At 49.8% G+C, this 19,880-nt stretch overlaps 7 protein-coding genes across 7 annotated transcripts; 3 read left to right on the forward strand and 4 right to left on the reverse strand.

Annotated features, from left to right (window-relative positions):
- Positions 1–369: 369 nt before the first annotated feature.
- TRV_06597 (histone deacetylase HosB) lies at positions 370–3,924 on the reverse strand (the record flags this gene model as incomplete). The annotated part of the gene is made up of 3 exons (XM_003019322.1): positions 370–3,675; positions 3,738–3,796; positions 3,870–3,924. 3 exons carry the CDS (start codon positions 3,922–3,924, stop codon positions 370–372), a joined length of 3,420 nt encoding a protein of 1,139 aa, XP_003019368.1.
- A 1,027-nt stretch (positions 3,925–4,951) lies between these two features.
- Positions 4,952–6,230, reverse strand: TRV_06598 (uncharacterized protein; the record flags this gene model as incomplete). The annotated part of the gene is made up of 2 exons (XM_003019323.1): positions 4,952–5,147; positions 5,209–6,230. The coding sequence occupies 2 exons, from the start codon at positions 6,228–6,230 to the stop codon at positions 4,952–4,954; spliced, it is 1,218 nt and encodes a 405-aa protein (XP_003019369.1).
- Positions 6,231–6,687: 457 nt separating this feature from the next.
- TRV_06599 (uncharacterized protein) lies at positions 6,688–7,942 on the reverse strand (the record flags this gene model as incomplete). The annotated part of the gene is made up of 3 exons (XM_003019324.1): positions 6,688–6,912; positions 6,976–7,716; positions 7,787–7,942. The coding sequence occupies 3 exons, from the start codon at positions 7,940–7,942 to the stop codon at positions 6,688–6,690; spliced, it is 1,122 nt and encodes a 373-aa protein (XP_003019370.1).
- Positions 7,943–10,103: 2,161 nt separating this feature from the next.
- TRV_06600 (uncharacterized protein) lies at positions 10,104–11,234 on the forward strand (the record flags this gene model as incomplete). Its single annotated transcript, XM_003019325.1, has 4 exons — positions 10,104–10,128; positions 10,235–10,463; positions 10,536–10,975; positions 11,038–11,234. 4 exons carry the CDS (start codon positions 10,104–10,106, stop codon positions 11,232–11,234), a joined length of 891 nt encoding a protein of 296 aa, XP_003019371.1.
- A 775-nt stretch (positions 11,235–12,009) lies between these two features.
- TRV_06601 (uncharacterized protein) lies at positions 12,010–12,435 on the forward strand (the record flags this gene model as incomplete). The annotated part of the gene is made up of 1 exon (XM_003019326.1): positions 12,010–12,435. One exon carries the CDS (start codon positions 12,010–12,012, stop codon positions 12,433–12,435), a length of 426 nt encoding a protein of 141 aa, XP_003019372.1.
- Positions 12,436–12,845: 410 nt separating this feature from the next.
- On the forward strand, positions 12,846–16,806 carry TRV_06602 (uncharacterized protein; the record flags this gene model as incomplete). Its single annotated transcript, XM_003019327.1, has 4 exons — positions 12,846–15,348; positions 15,407–15,591; positions 15,663–15,829; positions 15,927–16,806. The coding sequence occupies 4 exons, from the start codon at positions 12,846–12,848 to the stop codon at positions 16,804–16,806; spliced, it is 3,735 nt and encodes a 1,244-aa protein (XP_003019373.1).
- A 398-nt stretch (positions 16,807–17,204) lies between these two features.
- On the reverse strand, positions 17,205–18,801 carry TRV_06603 (uncharacterized protein; the record flags this gene model as incomplete). Its single annotated transcript, XM_003019328.1, has 3 exons — positions 17,205–17,561; positions 17,627–18,522; positions 18,669–18,801. The coding sequence occupies 3 exons, from the start codon at positions 18,799–18,801 to the stop codon at positions 17,205–17,207; spliced, it is 1,386 nt and encodes a 461-aa protein (XP_003019374.1).
- Positions 18,802–19,880: the final 1,079 nt, after the last annotated feature.

Below are 19,880 nucleotides of genomic sequence, written 5' to 3' on the forward strand. Positions count from 1 at the left end.
TTTACTGGAATTAACATGCAATATGGGGTATAAAGGCTGATCTGTCTTGTGACGGGCAACGTAAGCAGAACTTGCAGAATGAACCTCAAAAAGGACAGGAAGCCAAGGGGGAAAACGCCAACAGTCGCCGTGACTCAGACAAGAGGGGAATAGGTGGTATGATTTGTTCTGGTAGTACTTCGGTCAATAGGGGGTAGGCAGGGACAGGAAGGTACTTCGCATTGTACATTGAGGGAAAAAAAGGGGGAAAACCTGGGTTAAGATAAAGGGCAGAGGGTAGAAATCAGAAAGGATAAACAAAACATGAGACAAGATACTCCGTACAGGGGACAAAACAAAAAACAAAAAAAAGAAACAGATCGAAAGACGCTAAGAGTTCGAAGGAGGGTTCTGAGAGGGTGCAAAGGGAATGATCGATGTTGCTGTGAAGACAGGCAGTTGCTGATGCGCCGAAGCTGGCGGTGAGCGGACTGTAATTGTAGGAGTCTCGGGCTCAGGGGCCGTGTCTGGTGTCAATGGAGGAGAGGGCATGGTGTTGGTATTGCCTGTGGCCTCATTTGGTGTCGATGCAAGGGACTCCTGTTCATGGCCTGTGATGGGGTCTTCGTCGTAGGCCCCGTCATAGGATAGGGCAAGATTTGGTTTTCCGGGTGGGCTGGTCTTTTTAGCATTCGTTGCAGTAGAATGGGGATTCGAACGTGACTGTCTTTCAGTAGTCTCCTTTGCGGAAGTCTTGGTTCCAGGAGCAGCTCTGCTTGCCGGCTTGCGTTGGGAGGACTGTGATGCTGCTTGTAACCCTTTTTTCCGGTCCTGGGCCAACTTGGCTTCTCGAGCTGCGTTTTCCTCGGGGCTGGGCAGATTCAGCTTGATGTTCAGCCTCTTCACGCTGGCTGATAAATTATCCACATTTCCGCCATTCCCCTGAGGTTTCTTAGGGATATTTCTAACTGGTGTAGGAGCTCGGTTGGTGACTGCGGTTCTAGCTCTAGTTGCGCTATTCTGTGATTCAGACCCCGAGCTTGCTCGCGAAGGTGAAGGTCTCAAGGGTGTTTCACGAGTTTTAGGTTGATTTATCTTTCCAGCTGAAGATACTGGAGACGTAGATGCAGTGGACGTCATGCTAATTCTTCGTGAAGAACGGCGAACAGAAGGCGAATTTGCAGGTTCCCCACTACCCGTCATATTTGTGCTCGGTAAATCATTACTAGAGGCGATGGTAGTCCGACGGGTGCTGACGGTAGAAGAACGGGAGCTTGCGAGACTTCCTGTAGTCGCGGCGGGGGCTTTCTGTTTTCTCTCTCTAAGTTGCATATGGCTCGTGCCTCTCTCACTGGCGCGTGGCTGTTGTCTGTTTGCCGCAGATGCCAGACGGCTAGCCGGTCGAGACTGGCTTGGAACCACTTTCAGGTCTGCATGCTGGCAACTGGCAATCTGACGGTCCGTAGGAATGAGAGCCTTGGAGAGCTCAAAAGCCGCTGTGGCCCACTCAACTCGTGGAAGTGGCGGAGGGGAAGGCTCCCGAGTGTGATTAGAGGATGGGGACCTATGTGGCCGAGTTGGGGTGGTTACCTTTGCGGCAGATGCTTGGGTGGGAGCAGAGAAGGTAGGTGGCCCTCTCCCACGAGGCTTTCGTGGGGTGGTAGGTGGAGTGTTGACAAGGACTTCCAACTCTTCAAGTAAGGCTGGCGCCCACCAGATAGGGTCATAATTAAAGTTAGATGTGCCATCTGCAGAAGTTCCATGCTTGCTTTCTTCATTCAGGCCCAGTCTTCTGTACATCTCAGCGGCAAGCCGGCTGCTGCTGGGATCTCTTTCGACCTTGATTTCGGGGCAGTCGGACAGACCAGAGAGATGGCTGAAGACACCGCTGGTCAAGGCTCTGTCCTTATATCCACCTTCCAGGACTGAGATGACTCTTCCATCGACAGCCAGATCTTCCTCTTGTGCCATTCTAACAACATCAGCAGTAAATCTGGCATAGAAGTCCGTTGGAACGTTGGCTTTGTGTCGCTGCATGTTGGCTCCCTCCCACTCACTTCCATCGAAGCCAGCAGAGAGGAAGATAGCGGCCTTGGGCTGAGGTGCGTTGGGTGAAGCATTAGAACGTAGCTTAAGGGAATGAGCTCGTAGAAACGCGCGAGCCTTCTCGAGCAGAATGGTATATTTTGTCTCGTATATTTTCCAGAATTCCTGAGAGGTCTTCCATACTTCCATATGGACGTTCCATATGCTCTGCCCATGGGCTTTATCGATACAGACGCTAGCGTTCCGGATCTTAGTCTCATCTCCTTCTTCGCATGGGTAAGAGTTGATATCATGCAAACTAAAGTATCCGATTGCAGTCTTTTCACATCCGGCTGCATTTTTAGCAGTAGCTCGCTCGTTCTGTTTCCAAGCGATGGCCTGAGACCCGTCGCCGTGATGAAGGTCAAAGTCGATAATGGCAGCGTGAGTGAGTCCATGCGTCATGGCAGCATATGAAATACCCACATGAACATTGTTAAGCCAGCAGAAGCCGGATGGGAAGCTGCCTGAGCAATGGTGACCTGGTGGTCGAATACAGACAAACGCGCGGCGTATCGACGGAGAGGTAAATACTGAGTCAACAGCGTCACAAACACCCCCCAATGCGCCTTCAAACGCGTTCAAAGATTCAGGGCAGAGGTATAGATCCCATTCATGCAGTTGTGGAGCGGCCTTGGCTCTGGTCTCCCTACCAGAGCTGCTAGGACGAACGAGCTCCTTTCCGTTCGTTGCCAGTCTTCCCTCGGCAGCATCACACATCAGCCGAAGATCTTCCATCCATTTGGTACCATGGATGTGCGTTACCGCTGGTGAGTCCAGGGACATGGTCCGTACAGACTTTCTTATCTGAAACGGAGGAGCCGGGAGCCGTTGTAGGTCGAGGTTTGGGTGGGGCGCAAACTCGTTAGAGCCATAACGAAGGCCCATGCGGATAAATGCAGCAGCCACACCGAGGATGCTGGCCTGCATTCTCTCTGGCCGTTCGACGATGAGATTCAGGTCGTCCTTGCTGGTGCGGGGGCGCGAGAATCGATGGCCATAACAGGCATCCTGAATAATGACGATAGTGCTGGACTGCAGTTCCGTAGTCTGGTGAAGGGCCAGCTCTCGGCTCCAATACTGAGCAGCTATTTCCGATGCCGTCGGGGCTGGAGGGGGCGCCATCTCTGCGAGGGGTGAAATAGGCCGCCCTGACGCGCCAGGGGACGACGCCAGATGTTGCGCCGACGAACGCCGCGAGAGACTCTGACGTGGAGAAGATGAAGAGGCCGTCAGATTCTGTACCGATCGAAGGGAGCTGATCGATGCTCGCTTCTGCAATGACTGTATCGAGCTGCGTCTCTCGTCACGCAGGGACGTGGTGCTGGTGGTCCTTCGCGGGGCGCGTTGCTCCTGTTGCTGCTGCCGCGAGGGCGGACGGGCGCCAGGGTCGTTTCTCAATATGCTATGGGTTGTCTCTGGCTTGTGATATGGAGACTGTAAGGGTGAGAGAGAGGGTGAAGGTGTCTTGTTGTTATTCTTGTTGTGATCATTCATGGTGGTGATGTTAAGCTTGTTGAAGCTCTTAAGTAGCTCCTCCTGGCCACTGCACTGGCTCGAACGCTGCTGCGGCGAGGCCATAATGGCGGAGAGTAGAGCCTCATTCACCTCCTATTGTCCTGTAACCACCATCAGCATCAGCTTGCTACTAAGATGTGCGGATTTCCACTTACTCTGTCTTGTCCCTCAAGGTGGTCTTTGTTGCTGGAGTCAAGAGCAACAACATCCACATCTATAGACGTTGCGAAACTTAACCTCCTATCAAGGCGCTTAGTCAGCTGTCACTTTTTACATCTACTCCGTACTTCTACTTTCTCCGCTGGTGTCCTTCTCCTTACTTTTACCTTTATTATCAGCCATTATCTTACTCTATTTAACTAATATCTCCTCACTGATGGGAGTCGCAACTTTTTATGGCTGGTATTGTAGACAAAGTCCATCTCATCTGAATATCTGTCCTGTAGCAAAATTTCTGATTGGTTGATTTCTTTAGCCTCTGGTTGGTTATAAATAGAATTATACTAGCTTCTTTTGGTTAGTGATGTACATCACAACAAACAACCCCTTTCGGAGCCCCTGTAGACCCCCCTATTTTGACGATGATCATGAAGGGGATGCAGAGCAGGAAAGGCCCTTGCAGTTCTTACGTGAATAATGAATGCAACACAGTAATCAAGGAGATTCTAAAGCCCTCTCGTGCCACAACTGTCAGGGAGATTTGCCGGGACGACGAGGATTTTGTGCTCAGGATGATGGAGCTCGATCACGGAAAGGGACCAACTCCTCATCAGTTCTTTGAAGATGGATAGTACTGCCTCCATTAAGTTCCAAGGATCGGGAATATGGGACCTTGCCGCTAGCATATTAGATGATTGCACGTAGCCCTCCAGGGTCCTTGAGAGTAAGGGGAAAGGGGTGTAGAACTATGTGTTGGAAGCAGCCAACTTGTAGGGTGTTTTTGCCTACAGAGATTGCAATTTAGTACCGGTAATAAGGGGTATCATGGATCTAGATACTCCGTATTGTGTAATCTGTACGGAGTAGTTATCCCAGAAAGACTATATTGACGTAAGAAGAGGTAAAATTGCGGCTGTGAATGGGTCGAAACAGCGCAAGGAGTGCACCATGATCGTTGATGTCGGCCTTCTGGCCTCGAGAGCTTTACTCCGTAGCATATCATGGTTTATCTGTATGGTTAGCTGGATTAGTAAATGCTTATGTTATTTGTAATAATAGCAGAGATGAAGAATGCGGTTTCCTTCTATTTTATCATCTAGGCAGACTGTGGCTGGCAATAGGATAGATAGAATAATAAAGGAGACCAAAGCAGGAAAAATACTACGGAGTACGGAGAGAGAAAATGGGGGAGATGGGTAATAAAAGCCGTCTACATCGATACCCATAGAGGCCGGGGGAGAATTCCATCAGGTTTGCTGCCTGGAAATCCCCGGCCAGCAGCAGCCAGAAGGCCCTGTGAGACCTCGTCGATCCCCACATACGCTTCACGGCGAGGAGGATTGCCGACGGTCACGGACCATGTTCGAAGGCCGTAGTAGGATGCCAGAGAGTGAACAAGCCATCGCCTAACAAATTAGTCACACTCTTTACACACTGGTTTGTGTCCAAGAAGAATAAAAGACTCACCCGAAACCAGCAGCTCGATCTTCGGCTGGGCTTTCAAACACCATCTTCTCGCCAGACACAGCTCGAGATGACCGTCTCTGTTTTCGAGAAGAGGGATTCACCTTGCGACCGGCAAAAACAACCTCATCATCGTCACTTGAGCTGTTATCACTACAGCATTCACTCTCTGGTTCTCTCGTCTGATGCCAGGTCTGGGTCTCAATCCATTCTTGCACAAACAGCCGGATCTCCTCTTCTAGCTCCTGGACCAGTCCTCGCGCAGCTCGAGCATGCTTCAGTTTGGCCCGCAACTCCTTGGATATCTTATCGAGCTCAGCGTTGGGATGAGAGGCCTTCGCATCTCCGTGTGTCTGTTTCTTCTTCTTCTTCTTCTCGGATATGCCCTGTTCCCTCTTCGATTTGCGACGGGCTTGTTCCTTTGCGGCTTGATGGGAGTCCCAGAGAGAGGCGAGATAGTAGGGGACCGGGTTATGACGTGGATACGTAGGTTGGATTTCCCAGTCGTTTGCTGATGGAGGCTGAGCCCACGGATTGCTCAGCAGACGGTCTATTAAGAGGTCAAAGAGGTCAGTCATTCCACCCACCCAGTTAGAGTACCGTGAAGAAAAATGAAGATACAACGTACCGTTCTCCCAGCGCTGTCGCCGTCGGCTTCCTTCCTTGCCCTTGAGCAACGACTCGCGACGCTTCAAGCTATCGCGGCGCAGTGGCTCTCTGCGTCTGTATGTCGATGGCCCAGCAGCAGTAGCAGCGCCGGTGCCGGTGGTGTCCTCTGCAACGCGGACGCTGCGTCTCAACCGTACAGGAGTAGGTGTGGCCGGCTGCGGCACGTCATCATCCAGCGGGATGGTCAGGGGCGCGGAATTGCGATAGGGAATCGGCGAGGACTCGAGGGACAGGCTCTCGATGGCCTGCTCCGACCAGCTTGAGATCGCGTAGACCTGCTGCGGCGTGAGAGCGTTCGACGTTGTTGCCGTGGACCCAGGTGCCGGGCTAGCGTTGAGGGTTGGATGGACCGCCATCGCAGTGATGGCCAAAGATGTAGTCGTATACTGATGTATACCTATAAGAAACAGGCTGGCTAGTGATATTGATAGGACTCCGTCTGCTAGGATGGAGGTCGGGGTCTCGTATCTCTATGACTCGCTGTGAATCATCCTTTTTTTTTTTTTTTTTTATTATTATTCTTTCCGCCGCCGAGATCGCCCGGGCCAATCGTCGCTTGTGGCCACAGCATGCCTTTGCACCGCTCGCTGGGGACACACAGCCAACTTTGTATGCGATACCCCAGCCAACTATGCGAAAGGATGCGCAGAGGTCACGATGTATGCAGGAAGGCAGGAGCCGGAGTAGGAGATACATGATTGAATATATGATGGATTTTTTAAGTATATATCAAGAATATATGTACGGAATATGGCTATGTACAGGGTTGGTGCACAGTAAATGTACAATATTGACAGGATGGAGTAATCGGATTTACTTGGCGAGCTCAGTGACGAAGCCGACAATGAGCTTAGCGTGCTCGATCATGTGGTCGAAATCGAGGTAGTCGATGGTGTCAGAGTCAGTGTGGAGGTGAGGGTCGAGGAGATCGATGGGAGACTCGGCAACCATGGCAGATGGGTAGCCATTGCGGTTGGCAGAGGCGTGGTCAGAGCAAGCATAGCCGCAGCGGGTGTCGATGGTTGGGATTGAGCAGTACTTAAAAACGTTATTAGGACATTATTTTATCAATGAAAATATTTATCAACGGTTGAAGCTTACCTTGGAGATGATCATGCGGACGAACTTGGTCAAGTTAGCGTTGACGTTGTCGGTGATAATACCGAAGGACACCTTGAGGCCCTTGTCGACCATTCCCTTGATGTATCCGGTCATGTCCTGGTTGAGCATGCCCTTGACCTTCTTGCCGGTCTGTTTGTAGTTGGCGAAAATGGCCTGGGAGCCGAGAAGACCAGCTTCCTCACCGGCGTACCAGTGGAACTCAATGGTGTTGGCAGCCTTGCCCTGGACGATGGTCTGGTCCTGGAGAACACCGCGGAGGGCCTCAAGGATGGTGACAGAGCCACTTCCGTTGTCATCGGCACCTGGAGCGCGGCCGGTCATGGGGCTGCGCTGGTTAATGCTGTCTTGGTGAGCACCGACAACAACGATTTCAGGGGAGCGGCCTGGGATGGTGGCAACGATGCTGTGCTGAGCCCAGTTGTGTCGGAAGCTGACGACCTTGGCACCGTAGCGGCTGGCGCCAGCGGTATTGATGGCAGCTTGGACTTGCTCCTGCAGCCAGGTGGCAGACTGCTTGCCAAAGTCAGCCTTGTAGTAGCGGTTGTGGAACGAGCTGAGCTTGGTCAGATCGCGCTGCATGTTCTCCTTGGAGAGGGTAGCAATCATGGCGTTAACAGCATCAGCATGGCGGATGGACGTTGGATAGGCAATAGCTGGCTGTGTAACAGCAGCAGTGAATCCAACCTCCTCGTCAGTGATGTCAAAGAAGTCTTGGCCCTTCTAGAATGGGTGTTAGTAACCAGTATCATTTGGTGAACATACAGCTTCTGCGTAGGATAGTTGTACATACCCGCTTAAGCTCCCACTTCTCCTCCTCGGTAACCCAGCGAGTCTCACCAGGAGCAAGTTCGATGAGGAACTTCTCGGCCCGGGTATCAACAGGAATGCTAGCTCCGAGGACGGAGGTAGCGGTAGCGCTCAGCGCAAGAACAGAGAGGAGCTTCATGGCTAGAGAAGAGCAGTCAGCAAGATGCCGATCGGGGCTGCAGGTAAGTAGATGGTATAGAAGAACTGTTGTGACTAACCGTCAGGTAGATCTTCGGGAGATAGACAGTCTATCAGGGGTAAGTATGGGGAAAAAGAGGAAAGGATAGAGATACTCTCGAAGATCAGCTCTGAAGATCTGTTCGATCCGTGCGAGTAATCTTTTCAGAGCAGATCGACAGCACCTCGGGGAATATTTATATTCACTTCCATCCCCTACAAAGACCTCATCTGACGGCGGCGGCAACGGCGGCGATGACCAGCCGTATCATGACGGCTAACTATGTGACGGATTACGGCGGCCAAAAAGAGAGGAAGCAAGATAGGCCTGCTTCATCTCTTGCCCCCTTCCAGACCCGCATCACGCCGTGGGTATTTGGCCAGACGGTCCGGAATCCTACCTGAAGAGTTCCGCCCATGTGCAACAAGCTGGACACCCAGGATGCCCCATGATAGTGTCGTGAGCCTAATTGATATCCGGATAAGATGGTGTAGTATCAGGAAAGATAGCCTGTCCGGGGTTGACGGCGGCAAGGAAGGAAAGGGGAGGGAAGAAGGCAGAGCAGCTGGCCCCCAAGAAAACCAGCTTACCGGCTAGTTTGTCGGTGGGATGATGATACCACCTCTAGCCACGCGACCCCAGAGATGGTCGAACAAGTCAACATCCTGCAGTGGGTACGCCAAGTAGAAAGCAAATTGAAGGAGAATGCAAGATAACTTTCTTGCAACGCGGGGAGGGGGGAGTTCGCAGTAGTTCACCGTCCAGAATATGGGGTGCAGCGCCCAGCTTATATATCTATCATCACGAAATCTTATGTTATAATAGGGGGTATGTTTTCACAGATTCGATGCGTCTCACATCCGTCTGGAGAAGAAGAAACATTGCTGAGCGTGATCTGGACCTGGCGAGACGTCGGCTTCCCGGTGATGGAGAACCTGATCGACCGGCTCTGTGATCGACCAGCGGGATCGAGGGTGACCCTCCTTCGAGAAACATTCCAGTTGCCTTCGTTTCCTCAGTTTATGGTTTTGTTTTTTTCCCTGGTTCCATATTTCATTTTGAGTTGAGCAGGCCTCATCTGCGCTTGTCCCGTGCCCCAGCCAATGGGCAACGCAGACAGGCGAAGGAAGGGATTGTTCTTATTAATACCAAGACCATCCCTCGGGGGAAAGGTATCATCTTGGCTGTTTCGACTTAGCTATATATAAACATATATAGTGTGCACTATAGGGCGCCTGAAGCGCACCAGGGGCAGGCCGTCTTTTGATATCAGGAAGAGCGAGCGTAGGAAGCCAGTTTTGATTTCCCGTTGCTTGTCTCCGTGTCTGTATCCTCCAGACCCCGAGGCAAGGCTAGTGAAGTAGCATTCGGACATGTACCGAATCCAGCCATGAACCCGCGACAACAACACGCCTGCAAGCATCTCGAACACCGTCGCTGTCGCCATCTCTGTTTATCTAGGTTGTCTTCTCCATCTTTTTTTTCCTGTTGACGTCGAAATAAAAACCAAGAAGTCAAGATAAGGTGATGACTAAGAGACTAAGATGATGACTAAGAGGATAACTCTAAAAATCCGCTGACTAATCCCGTGCTTAAGCGTGCCATGTGACCGACCCCGCAAACTTGCCTAAACGGGACATACGTGCACAGGGGGCAGCGGTCCAAGCTGCATAGCTGGTACTTATTTTTTGGTGCGGGTCCCCGCAAAAGCCAAGTACCAGCTATGCCGCGAGTCCCATGCAGCCATGGGCGCACAGGGGACGTCAGCTGCCTCTTGCTGCCCTGTCCTGATTGCTTCAGCCTGCCCAGCATGCGCCGACACGACGCAAAAGGAGAGGATGAGAAGAGCGTCAAGCCTTCGGACTATCCCAACTAGCGCTACAGGAAGAGTTTACCAAGCAAGCCAATTCAAGCTCACTAGCAGGAGAAGGGTTTAGCTGCCTGACGACCTTGTTTTTGCGCTGCTGCTGCTGCGGGGGTGCGACAGGAGGACGACCTCTGAAGAACATCCCCAAGACCATCCCCAACTCGCCAGCGAGACACGTCAACATCAAACATCACATCCATACTTACTTACATCTGATATAGCGAGTAGAGGCAGATAGCAGCAGCTCCGACAAACATGGCAGACTCGACAGTTCATACTTGTGAGTAGCCCGAGACGAGAAAGTGAAGCAAAAACAAGCATCATCTTCAACGCTGTTTTGGCCTATCGGCCGCTGAGCTGACATGGTTTACTCATCTTCACCCTAGACAACCCCTTCGTCAAGCGTTCGTCGTATCAGCGCAGCTCAATCTGGGCTTACCAGGCTGCCAGCACGATCTCCTGGCTGCTAGTCGTTGGCTTTGGCATCTACTCGGGCACTCATCGCAAGCACCACGGCACGCCGGAGAAGGGAGATGGTGATGCCCTCCACGCCCTGGCTCACGACGACCACCTCAATGCCTTCTCCCAGACCAAGGTCGTCACTGGTATATACTGGTGAGTTGCTCTATTGGGAAATAACGTGGAAAGAGAGGATGGTGAAAGGTCTTGCTGATAGCCTTTTGACAGGATAATTTTGCTCATTTCTCAGCTGGGTTATATCGGTCAGCTCTGGAGCTCAGATGAACAGCACGTTACTACGGCCGCCAATGTGGCTCCGTACTTTGTGCTCAATAACCTCTTCGTTCTGGCCTTTACCTTGCTCTTTACGCATGCTAAGTTCTGGTGGGCTGAGGTCTTTGATATCTTCAGCTTGATCAACCAGGCCACTCTCTACTGGAGCTTCCCAGGCCTGCACCCATTCATCCACCTGCCGGTTGTAGCTGGACCATATGCCTGGTCTCTGCTCACTCTCTTCTGGAACGGTGCCGTAGCTGTTGGCAGCAACAGTACCCCCTTGAGACTCGTGGCCAATGTCTTCATCTGGGTATTCTTCGTCTACGGACAGGCTCATATTGTCATCCGTAACGATCAGTACCTTGGATACGCCCTCAGTTTGCTGACCTTCTGTAACTTTCACCCCCACCCATTCCAATTTTAAAACAAGAATACAAGGTGCTGACTTCTCTAGCTCTCTCGCTCAAGCAACTGGCTATCAAGATCATCTCTCTGCAGTGGATCTTTGCCTTTACCATCTTCGGTATCTTCGCTGCTTCTTCACTCTACAGCACTGTTACCAACTTCCTTGGCCTCAACTTCTTCCTCATTCCCCACGAGGAGCCAGAACAAGGTGACCGTGAGCGCGAACCTCTTCTCACCAACGAGTAAGCAGCACAGTTGACCTCTGCCATCGTAAATGTGACTAATACTCGAGTGCCAATCTGACACTCAACCGGACTCTCTTGACCGCCTGGACCATATCTCTACTAACCCTGACTCTAATATTTCAATATCTCTTTGGTACGAGTCTATCTACCCACTTAACCAGAAACATACAACTATACATCACCGCTCCATCAAATACGTATACGAGGCAAGAGGAGACCCGAGGGATGCCGCTCTGCGCCCAGGTTGGAAGTTTCATTCAAGTAATCATGTCTCGGAAATTATCATCATCTTTCATATAATATTCCGCTTCTCTACTTAGCCGGCATGTTCGTGATCTCGTCTTAATATCTGTAATTACTGCAAGTTTTCATATGTGGTAATGTCTATTTTCTATTTCGTATTTCCTACATAAATTGCCAATGTCATTCTCAAGTCCATTGTCTTCTGCGCCCTGCTCTGGTAAACGTTTGCATGTCCATCTCCTTGGATCTGGATACGGGCCGAAGAGCTTGCCGCTTTCGCCGTCGGAGTCCTGATCTGGGTTTCGCCCTGCCAAGGCGTGGAGTCAAGTCTTTCTTTTCTTCTTCGATCTCCGTCGGTTACCATTTTCAGATCCAGACGGGTATACATATAAAGCACCGCTGTTCAAGTATGAGGAGCAAGCAGTTCAAAACTTTCTTGCGGAAATAGCTAAATTCGTCGGAAACTATCTAAGACTGCAGTAAGTTTTAGTTATGCCTTACCTCGTTGTAATAAACCTGCTAACAGCACAGCAATGGCTACCATCTACTCCCACCTTTCCGAGGCAGAGCAGAATCTCATCGAGGTGGCAACCAAGACGATAGAGGCCATTCCCCTATCTGAAGATTACAGCGTTGGTAGTGCTGCGCTCGCAGAAGACGGCCGTATATTCACTGGCATCAATGTCTATCACTTTACCGGCGGGCCTTGCGCTGAGCTCGTTGTCCTGGGAGTCGCTGCCATGGCCGGGCCACCCAAACTCACACACATCGTCGCCGTAGGAAACCAAGGGCGAATGATCCTCAGTCCATGCGGGCGTTGCAGACAGGTCTTGGGCGATTTGCATCCAGATATCAAGGCGATAGTACGGGTTGCTGATGGGTCAGTCAGAGTCGAGAAGGTGCAGGACCTGCTGCCAGCGAGATATGTCATACCGGACACCACCGTTGAGAGCATCTAGCGAGTCTCCATCAACCCCCTTCTGTAGCTATTTTACAGTCTAAAGGCTCGTCGACTTTCTCGAGGTTTCCTTCGCCCTTCGCCTGTTCATGTAGATAAATTTAGAGTTACCGCCCAGCTTAGTCAGCCGGGTTGCCATGACAACGTCGAGTTTACATCGGAAAGCCGCAAAGATGAAAGCAACGCGAGCACTAAAAGTTCTACAAGACTGCAACTCCAGCTTCAGGTCGATCGTCTGGCACATATACAGGACTTATTGTCTCTGATATACCCATAGTTAATTTGCCTGTTGACATTCTCACCGATCTGGTTCTACCTAATATGCCATATAACTGATCTCGATCGACCATCTACATCTCCATCCTCCATATCCGCCGCCAGCTCAGCCAGAAACGACTGTAGTAACGCACGATGGACCAGACAGGAGGCCATTCGGCTCCTCCTGGCTATAGCGAGGAGCCTCCGTCTTACTCATTACCCAACAACTACGACGATAACGATGATATGAGAACCTCCATGACCGCGGCTGGAGCGAACGCCTCCGCGACGATGCGCCTGTTACCCGCTGGCTCCGGAAGCGATTTGAACGAAAGATACGAAAGCTATGACACCTATGCCGCTGGTAGTGACCTTGGAAGCGCGCAGTTTGGAATGCAGAGGTCTTCGACATTACAGCGTCAACAGTATGTAGCATCTCAACCAGAAGAAAGCAGTACACAGCAATCACCGCCAGACGCAGCTTCAGGCAGCAAGATACCAAAAAAGTCGCCTGCTACACTTTTCAAAACCACAGAACCAGTCAACTCCCCTTCCTCTGCCTCTCCTGACTCCCGTCTCCTTGCCTTGCCCCATGACATTCCTCTTATGAACCGATCAAAGCAAAATTCCCATATTCCCTCCTCCAGCACTAGCCCTATAAAAGACATCACAGGGGGTATTACATCTTCATTGCGTCTATGTCACCCTGCTGTCCCTGCCCCACTACGTTTAGCAAGCCCAAAACCATCATTGACTCCAAGACCCAAGCGTCAAAATGATAATCTTGTCCTTGACGACTTGGTTCTCCCCCCAATCCAAACCAATAATGGAGGAGCATTGCCATCCATCCAGGAAGCAATTGATGAATTAGAAGCTGACCAAAAATCAACTAGCTCTCCTGTATCCCCCTCACGATCGTCATCCCAACGTTATCGTCCCCTCCAGCATCAGCCCTCAATAGCAGGTGCACCTACTTCACAACCTGCCTCTGCCATAGGCCAGGCTCCAGTTATCCCACCTCCAGGAGCAGCAAATGTCGATGGAGCCCAATATGCTACACGTCCACCTTCGCCTACCAGGCCGTGGAGTCCTTCTCGTAGCACTGCTGGCTGGCAACGGCGCCCATCATCTGTTTCGAGCATTCATTACGAACCGCCAGACATCAACGGCAGTCCACGCCCAGGAACTCCAAGTTCAAGATACGGAGGGAGCCCAAGACGCCCACTCCCCCCAGCACCGTTGTTCTCTGCGCCAGCTCCTGCTTTATCCAGTGAGACAACTATTAATATTGGAGAAGGTGATCAATATGACGGGTCCGACGACGTGTTTGGAGGCAACGGTAGAACCATAAGCCCCAAACGTTCGTCCCATGGCAGTCTTAGATCGTACGGATCATACTTCAGTGAATCTACCATGGTGACGGAGGAAAAGGAACATATGAAAAAGGGTAACCTGGATGACGACGACGAAGGCTATGGTGAAGTCTATGCTCCAGCGCCCACTGGCCGTCAGGACAGAAGAGGTGTGAGACAGGCGTTAATGACGAAGAAGGAAGTCAAGCTTGTCAACGGAGAGCTTATCCTGGAATGTAAAATTCCTACCATCTTGCACAGCTTCTTACCACGGAGAGACGATCGAGAATTCACCCATATGAGGTACACTGCTGTCACTTGCGATCCCGATGACTTTGTAGCAAAGGGCTACAAGCTTCGTCAGAACATTGGCAGTACTATGAGAGAAACAGAACTGTTTATATGCGTTACGATGTATAACGAAAACGAAATCGACTTCACCCGTTCGATGCATGGAATCATGAGGAACATCTCTCACTTCTGCTCCAGAACCAAGTCACGAACTTGGGGAAAAGATGGATGGAAGAAAATCGTCGTTTGCATTATTGCTGATGGACGACACAAAGTCCATCCTCGCACCTTGAATGCTCTTGGTGCCATTGGTGTATATCAAGACGGAATTGCAAAGAACATAGTCAACCAGAAGGAGGTTACCGCTCATTTGTACGAATACACCACCCAAGTCTCTTTGGACCCAGACTTGAAGTTTAAGGGTGCCGAGAAGGGTATCGTGCCTTGTCAGATGATATTCTGTCTCAAGGAACGAAACCAGAAGAAGCTCAATTCTCATAGATGGTTCTTCAATGGGTTTGGCCGTGCATTGAACCCCAATGTTTGCATCTTGCTTGACGTTGGAACGAAGCCGGAGCCTACTGCCTTGTATCATCTTTGGAAAGCATTTGATCAGGACTCCAACGTTGCTGGTGCTGCTGGAGAAATCAAAGCCGGCAAAGGAAAGGGATGGGTCGGACTACTCAACCCTTTGGTTGCATCTCAGAATTTCGAGTACAAGATGTCCAATATTTTGGATAAACCGTTGGAATCTCTGTTTGGATATATCACTGTGCTGCCCGGTGCATTGAGTGCTTACCGATACCATGCACTGCAGAATGATTCCACCGGTCATGGCCCTCTTAGTCAATATTTCAAGGGAGAGATGTTGCACGGGAAGAATGCTGATGTCTTCACGGCTAACATGTACCTTGCGGAAGATCGTATTCTCTGCTGGGAGTTGGTTGCTAAAAGGGACGAGCAATGGCTATTGAAATTCGTCAAGAGCGCTGTTGGTGAAACCGATGTTCCAGGTAAGTTTTTCAAATCGAGCAGCATTGACTAGAGCATTTAACTAATGAACTGTGTCAGATTCTGTACCTGAGTTTATCTCTCAGCGTCGGCGATGGCTTAATGGTGCCTTTTTCGCTGCTGTTTATTCTCTGATTCATTTCAGACAAGTTTGGAAAACAGACCACACAGTTGCTCGAAAGATATTGCTGCATATTGAATTTATTTATCAATTCGTCAGCTTGGTCTTTACATTTTTCTCTCTTGTAAGTTAAACTAACCATTAAATTCAGTTTCTGAACCCTGCAGAATGCTAACAGGTTGTTCCATCTATTAGGCCAACTTCTATATCACCTTCTACTTCGTTGCATTAGCTGTTGCGGACCCAAAGATAGACCCGTTCGGACATGGAATAGCCAACATCATTTTCATCATCTTGAGATATGCCTGTGTCTTGCTTATCTGTCTGCAATTTATCCTTTCCATGGGTAATCGACCCCAGGGGTAAGTCAATCAACGCTTCACTCCATCGAATTGGGAATATACTTACTTTCATCAATAGTGCAAGGAAAATGTTCTTGAGTGGAATGATCGTATACAGTATAATCATGGTATACACTACCTTTGCTGGTTTATACGTCGTTATTCGTCAATTCACTGCAAAGGAGAACAAAAGCAAGTTGACTCTGGGACAAAACGTATTCACTAACGTGATTGTATCGACCCTGTCAACCATTGGTCTATACTTCGTCATGTCATTCATCTACCTTGACCCTTGGCACATGTTTACATCATCTGCCCAGTACTTTGCCCTTTTGCCGAGCTACATCTGTACGCTTCAGGTCTATGCCTTCTGCAACACTCACGATGTTACCTGGGGTACAAAGGGAGACAACGTCTTACACACTGACCTTGGTGCGGCACGTATCACGGGCTCCTCAACGGTCGAGCTTGAAATGCCCTCTGAGCAACTCGACATCGACAGCGGATATGACGAGGCATTGCGCAATCTTCGAGACAGACTCGAGGTCGAGAAACCAGGCTTATCCGAGTCCCAGATGCAGGAAGATTACTACCGTGCTGTCCGAACGTACATGGTTTCTGTATGGCTGATTGCCAACGCCATTCTAGGCATGGCCGTGACAGAGTCGTACAGCAGCAAGCACATTGGAAGTAACGGTTACCTGGCCTTTGTGCTCTGGAGTGTTGCTGGTCTGGCTGTGTTCCGTGGCATCGGTTCTACAGCCTTTGCAATACTCAACCTCGTCCAGATGATTGCTGAGGGCAAGATGAAATTCAGCGCTGGAAAGTTCTCTATTGGTAGTAGTTCAGGAAGCACAAGCGCTCCCAGTTCGATTGGAAAGAGGATTCCACACAGGAGTATTAAGCATAAAGTTACTGACTTCTTTACCGAAACTGGCTGGACTATTCAGCGGCACTTCAACAAGGTAGCCTACAAGGCAGCCTTTTGGAAGAGATGAGAACCGTCTATTTTGATCTTGCCTGACTCCATTATTATTCCAACTGTTCAAAAAAGAGGGGTGTGTTTGGGAGATGTCTTTTTTTTATTATTTTCTTATTTCTTGATTGTTTTTTCCTTTTGTGCATGTTGAATCTTGATGGGAAGTATACATACCCAAATGTGTGGCAGTGGTGTTTATTGGATGTGTTTTATGTATAATTTATGTTTTGTGAATGCTTTTTATGATAATGAGGAATTTATCACATTAATGATTTGTTCTATTTCTTTGAATTTGAAGTAAACAAAAATTCAACTATGTGCAAGATGTATCAACCAACGCTGATCTATAGCTAAGCGACAGCAAATAGGGGACATCGACCAACCACCCATACGCTCAGTATATTAGTAAAGCATCACCTACATGCTATCCTCTCTCCACTTACTTCTGGTCTTATCCCAGGCCGCCTTCTCCTCCTGGCCGTGTAACTCATCCATACCTACTCCCAGGCCACGCTCAACCCACTGCTTACTTTCCATCTCAGCCAAGCGGGACAAAGCTCGAGCGAATGCAAAGCGTTCTTCGTCCCCACTGAATATCGAGCTTGCCTTGAGCTGATCCATGGTAAGACCTAGATCGTCCATGAGATTGCGCATGTCGGCTTGTAGTTCGTCGTTAGATGAGGTATCACCGTCCTTGGAAGAGGCTTGTTTAATATCATCTTCGGACAGAAAAAGATTTCGTAGCGGTACCGCAGATGTGAGGACCAGCTTTGCCTATTACGAAATTAGTATGGGCTCATAGCATGTTTCTACATATAGGAAGGAAAGAAAAAGCTTACCCTGCTCTCGTAAACTGCGTCGATGAAAGTGATGAATCGTCTCGCTAGATCTCGTTGATGCAGACCCATGGCAGGAACATCAGTGATAATGAAGGAGTTGTAATGGTTCATAAGCTCAATGTAATCCGCCGCACTGGTGGCACGGCCTATGATCTCGTTAAATGCGAACCGAGCTGCTTTTCCCGATGCTTGCGGAACATGTACGGCTCTGCCCCAAACTTCATGCACGGCGGGATGAGGAGGGTCGTTCTCAAAGTCACCTAGGTACCGGAACCATTTATCCGCATGGTGCTCGGCAGCTATATCCATCGGATTATGATAGACACCTGACGGCGGACGAGGGATTTTGCGATAATCCGTTGACGAGTTTAGGTTTATTACCGTCAGCGCTGTCTTGAGCAGGTGAATGCAGGGTATGAACGATTCACGCTGTATTCCGTTCTTGTATAGATCGTCAGGGTGTCTGTTGGAAGTAGTCACCAGCACCACGCCATGGGACATGAGAGATTCAAGTAGACGCCGCAGAATCATAGCATCAGCTACGTCTGTGCATTGGAATTCGTCGAAACAAAGCACGCTGGACTTCTCAGCTACATCTGCCGCCACGAACGGGACGCCGTCGATGTCTGCGCCCTGTTGGGATTTGACGGCGAATAACCGCTTGTGAACATCTTGCATGAAATTGTGGAAGTGGATTCTTGTCTTTGAGGTGATTGAGGGAGGGAGCGTGTCGTAAAATAGATCCATGAGCATTGTCTTGCCACATCCTACGTCTCCATGCATGTATAGGCCCTTGGGCATGTTGGCGGGTATTTTGGTTGTCTCGGCTGGTTTGGGGGCGTTGTTGAATAGCATGCCGAAGAAGGAAGATTTGGGCGGTTGTGGGTTAAGTGATTCTAGGGTTGGGTGAATGACGGTGGGCGCTTTGTAGTTGCATAGCATGTCATGAAGGTCTTGTAGGTGTTGTATTATTGCTGGCGCGGGAACAAGTTAGTATTGTAAGTTGCAATTGAACTGAAGGGATAAAATAAAAGCTGCCTACCTCTCTGATGGTCGTCGTCTCTCAAGAGGCCTGCCTCGACTCGACTTTCATATTCTTGCAGTGGCCCATGGGTAGCATCGACCTTCTTTTCTTTCTCGCCCACAGCTGCGGCCGTTGACATCCCCATCTTCATGCTCCGTCCCGCACCCCACTGCCCTTCAACGTGCCCCCTCTTCAGCCGGGTTACATGCTGAAGAGCCCTCGCATTGCCGTTCCCACTCGAACATATCAGGGATGCAGATGAGCTACCATAGTTACGAACTGCTCTGTTCAAACACGATGCGCAAATGGTGTGTCTCGGGGTTCGCGCAGCCAGTCGCATGGTAGATAACGGCCGAATCACAGGCGTCATGTTTGTCTGGGCGCCACCGTAACGCCTTTCAATGCTTTCTATATATCTAACAAGGTCGTAATATCACGAACTCCGGCTTCGAGCCATGTAGTTTGCTGTGCTGCTGTATATAGATCGAGACGATAGAACGGCCGTCGGACATCGGATGGTGAAGGTTCGGGTAACTAGCGGAGAGGAAAAGAAACAAAATCAAATCAAGCTGCAGACATAGCTCTCTAGCAAACGAGCGGTCTATTCTAGTGTCATCAGCGAAAGAGTCAAGCTGTGTGTCTATAAGTTGCGAGTTGATGGTTGTTTCTTCGTCTTTTGGCCGGTAAAAAAGATGAAAAGTCCTGGTTTCCTGTTCAGGACTAGCGCGACATCCACTTTGCCGAGGCATCAAGCCTACAGTCAAGACTACCTTTGCTACGGAGTATCGTTCAGTAGATTTAAGATAGATTAAGATGGAGATATAGATTAATAGATAGTAGAGGATACACATGCGATTCATGACTGCCAGTAAGAGACTTTTCCCCCTTGCTCCGGCCCAGATAGACGAATACTCAGAATACAAACGAGACGCGAGGACCAGATATAAAAAGACCAGTAGAACGGAAAGCAAAGCAGGAAGCAGGAAAACAAGACCCTAACGGCCGTTAACATAGGGGAATACGGAAAACGAAAGCAAACGAGGAACGAGACATAAGGACGTAAGACATGGTAGACTCTAGAAACGTAGCGTAGCAGGTTGCATGAGGTATTTGGGGGGATATCCGACGTAACAGAGATAAAAAAGGAGATAGATGACAGGTATATGCGACAGAAGAGTGTATCCATATGCGAGACCAGCAGACAGGTAGACATAGATGGGGATATATGGA

This window comes from Trichophyton verrucosum, assembly GCF_000151505.1.
Source record: "Trichophyton verrucosum HKI 0517 chromosome Unknown contig00759_1.f1.exp, whole genome shotgun sequence".
Lineage (NCBI taxonomy): Eukaryota > Fungi > Ascomycota > Eurotiomycetes > Onygenales > Arthrodermataceae > Trichophyton > Trichophyton verrucosum.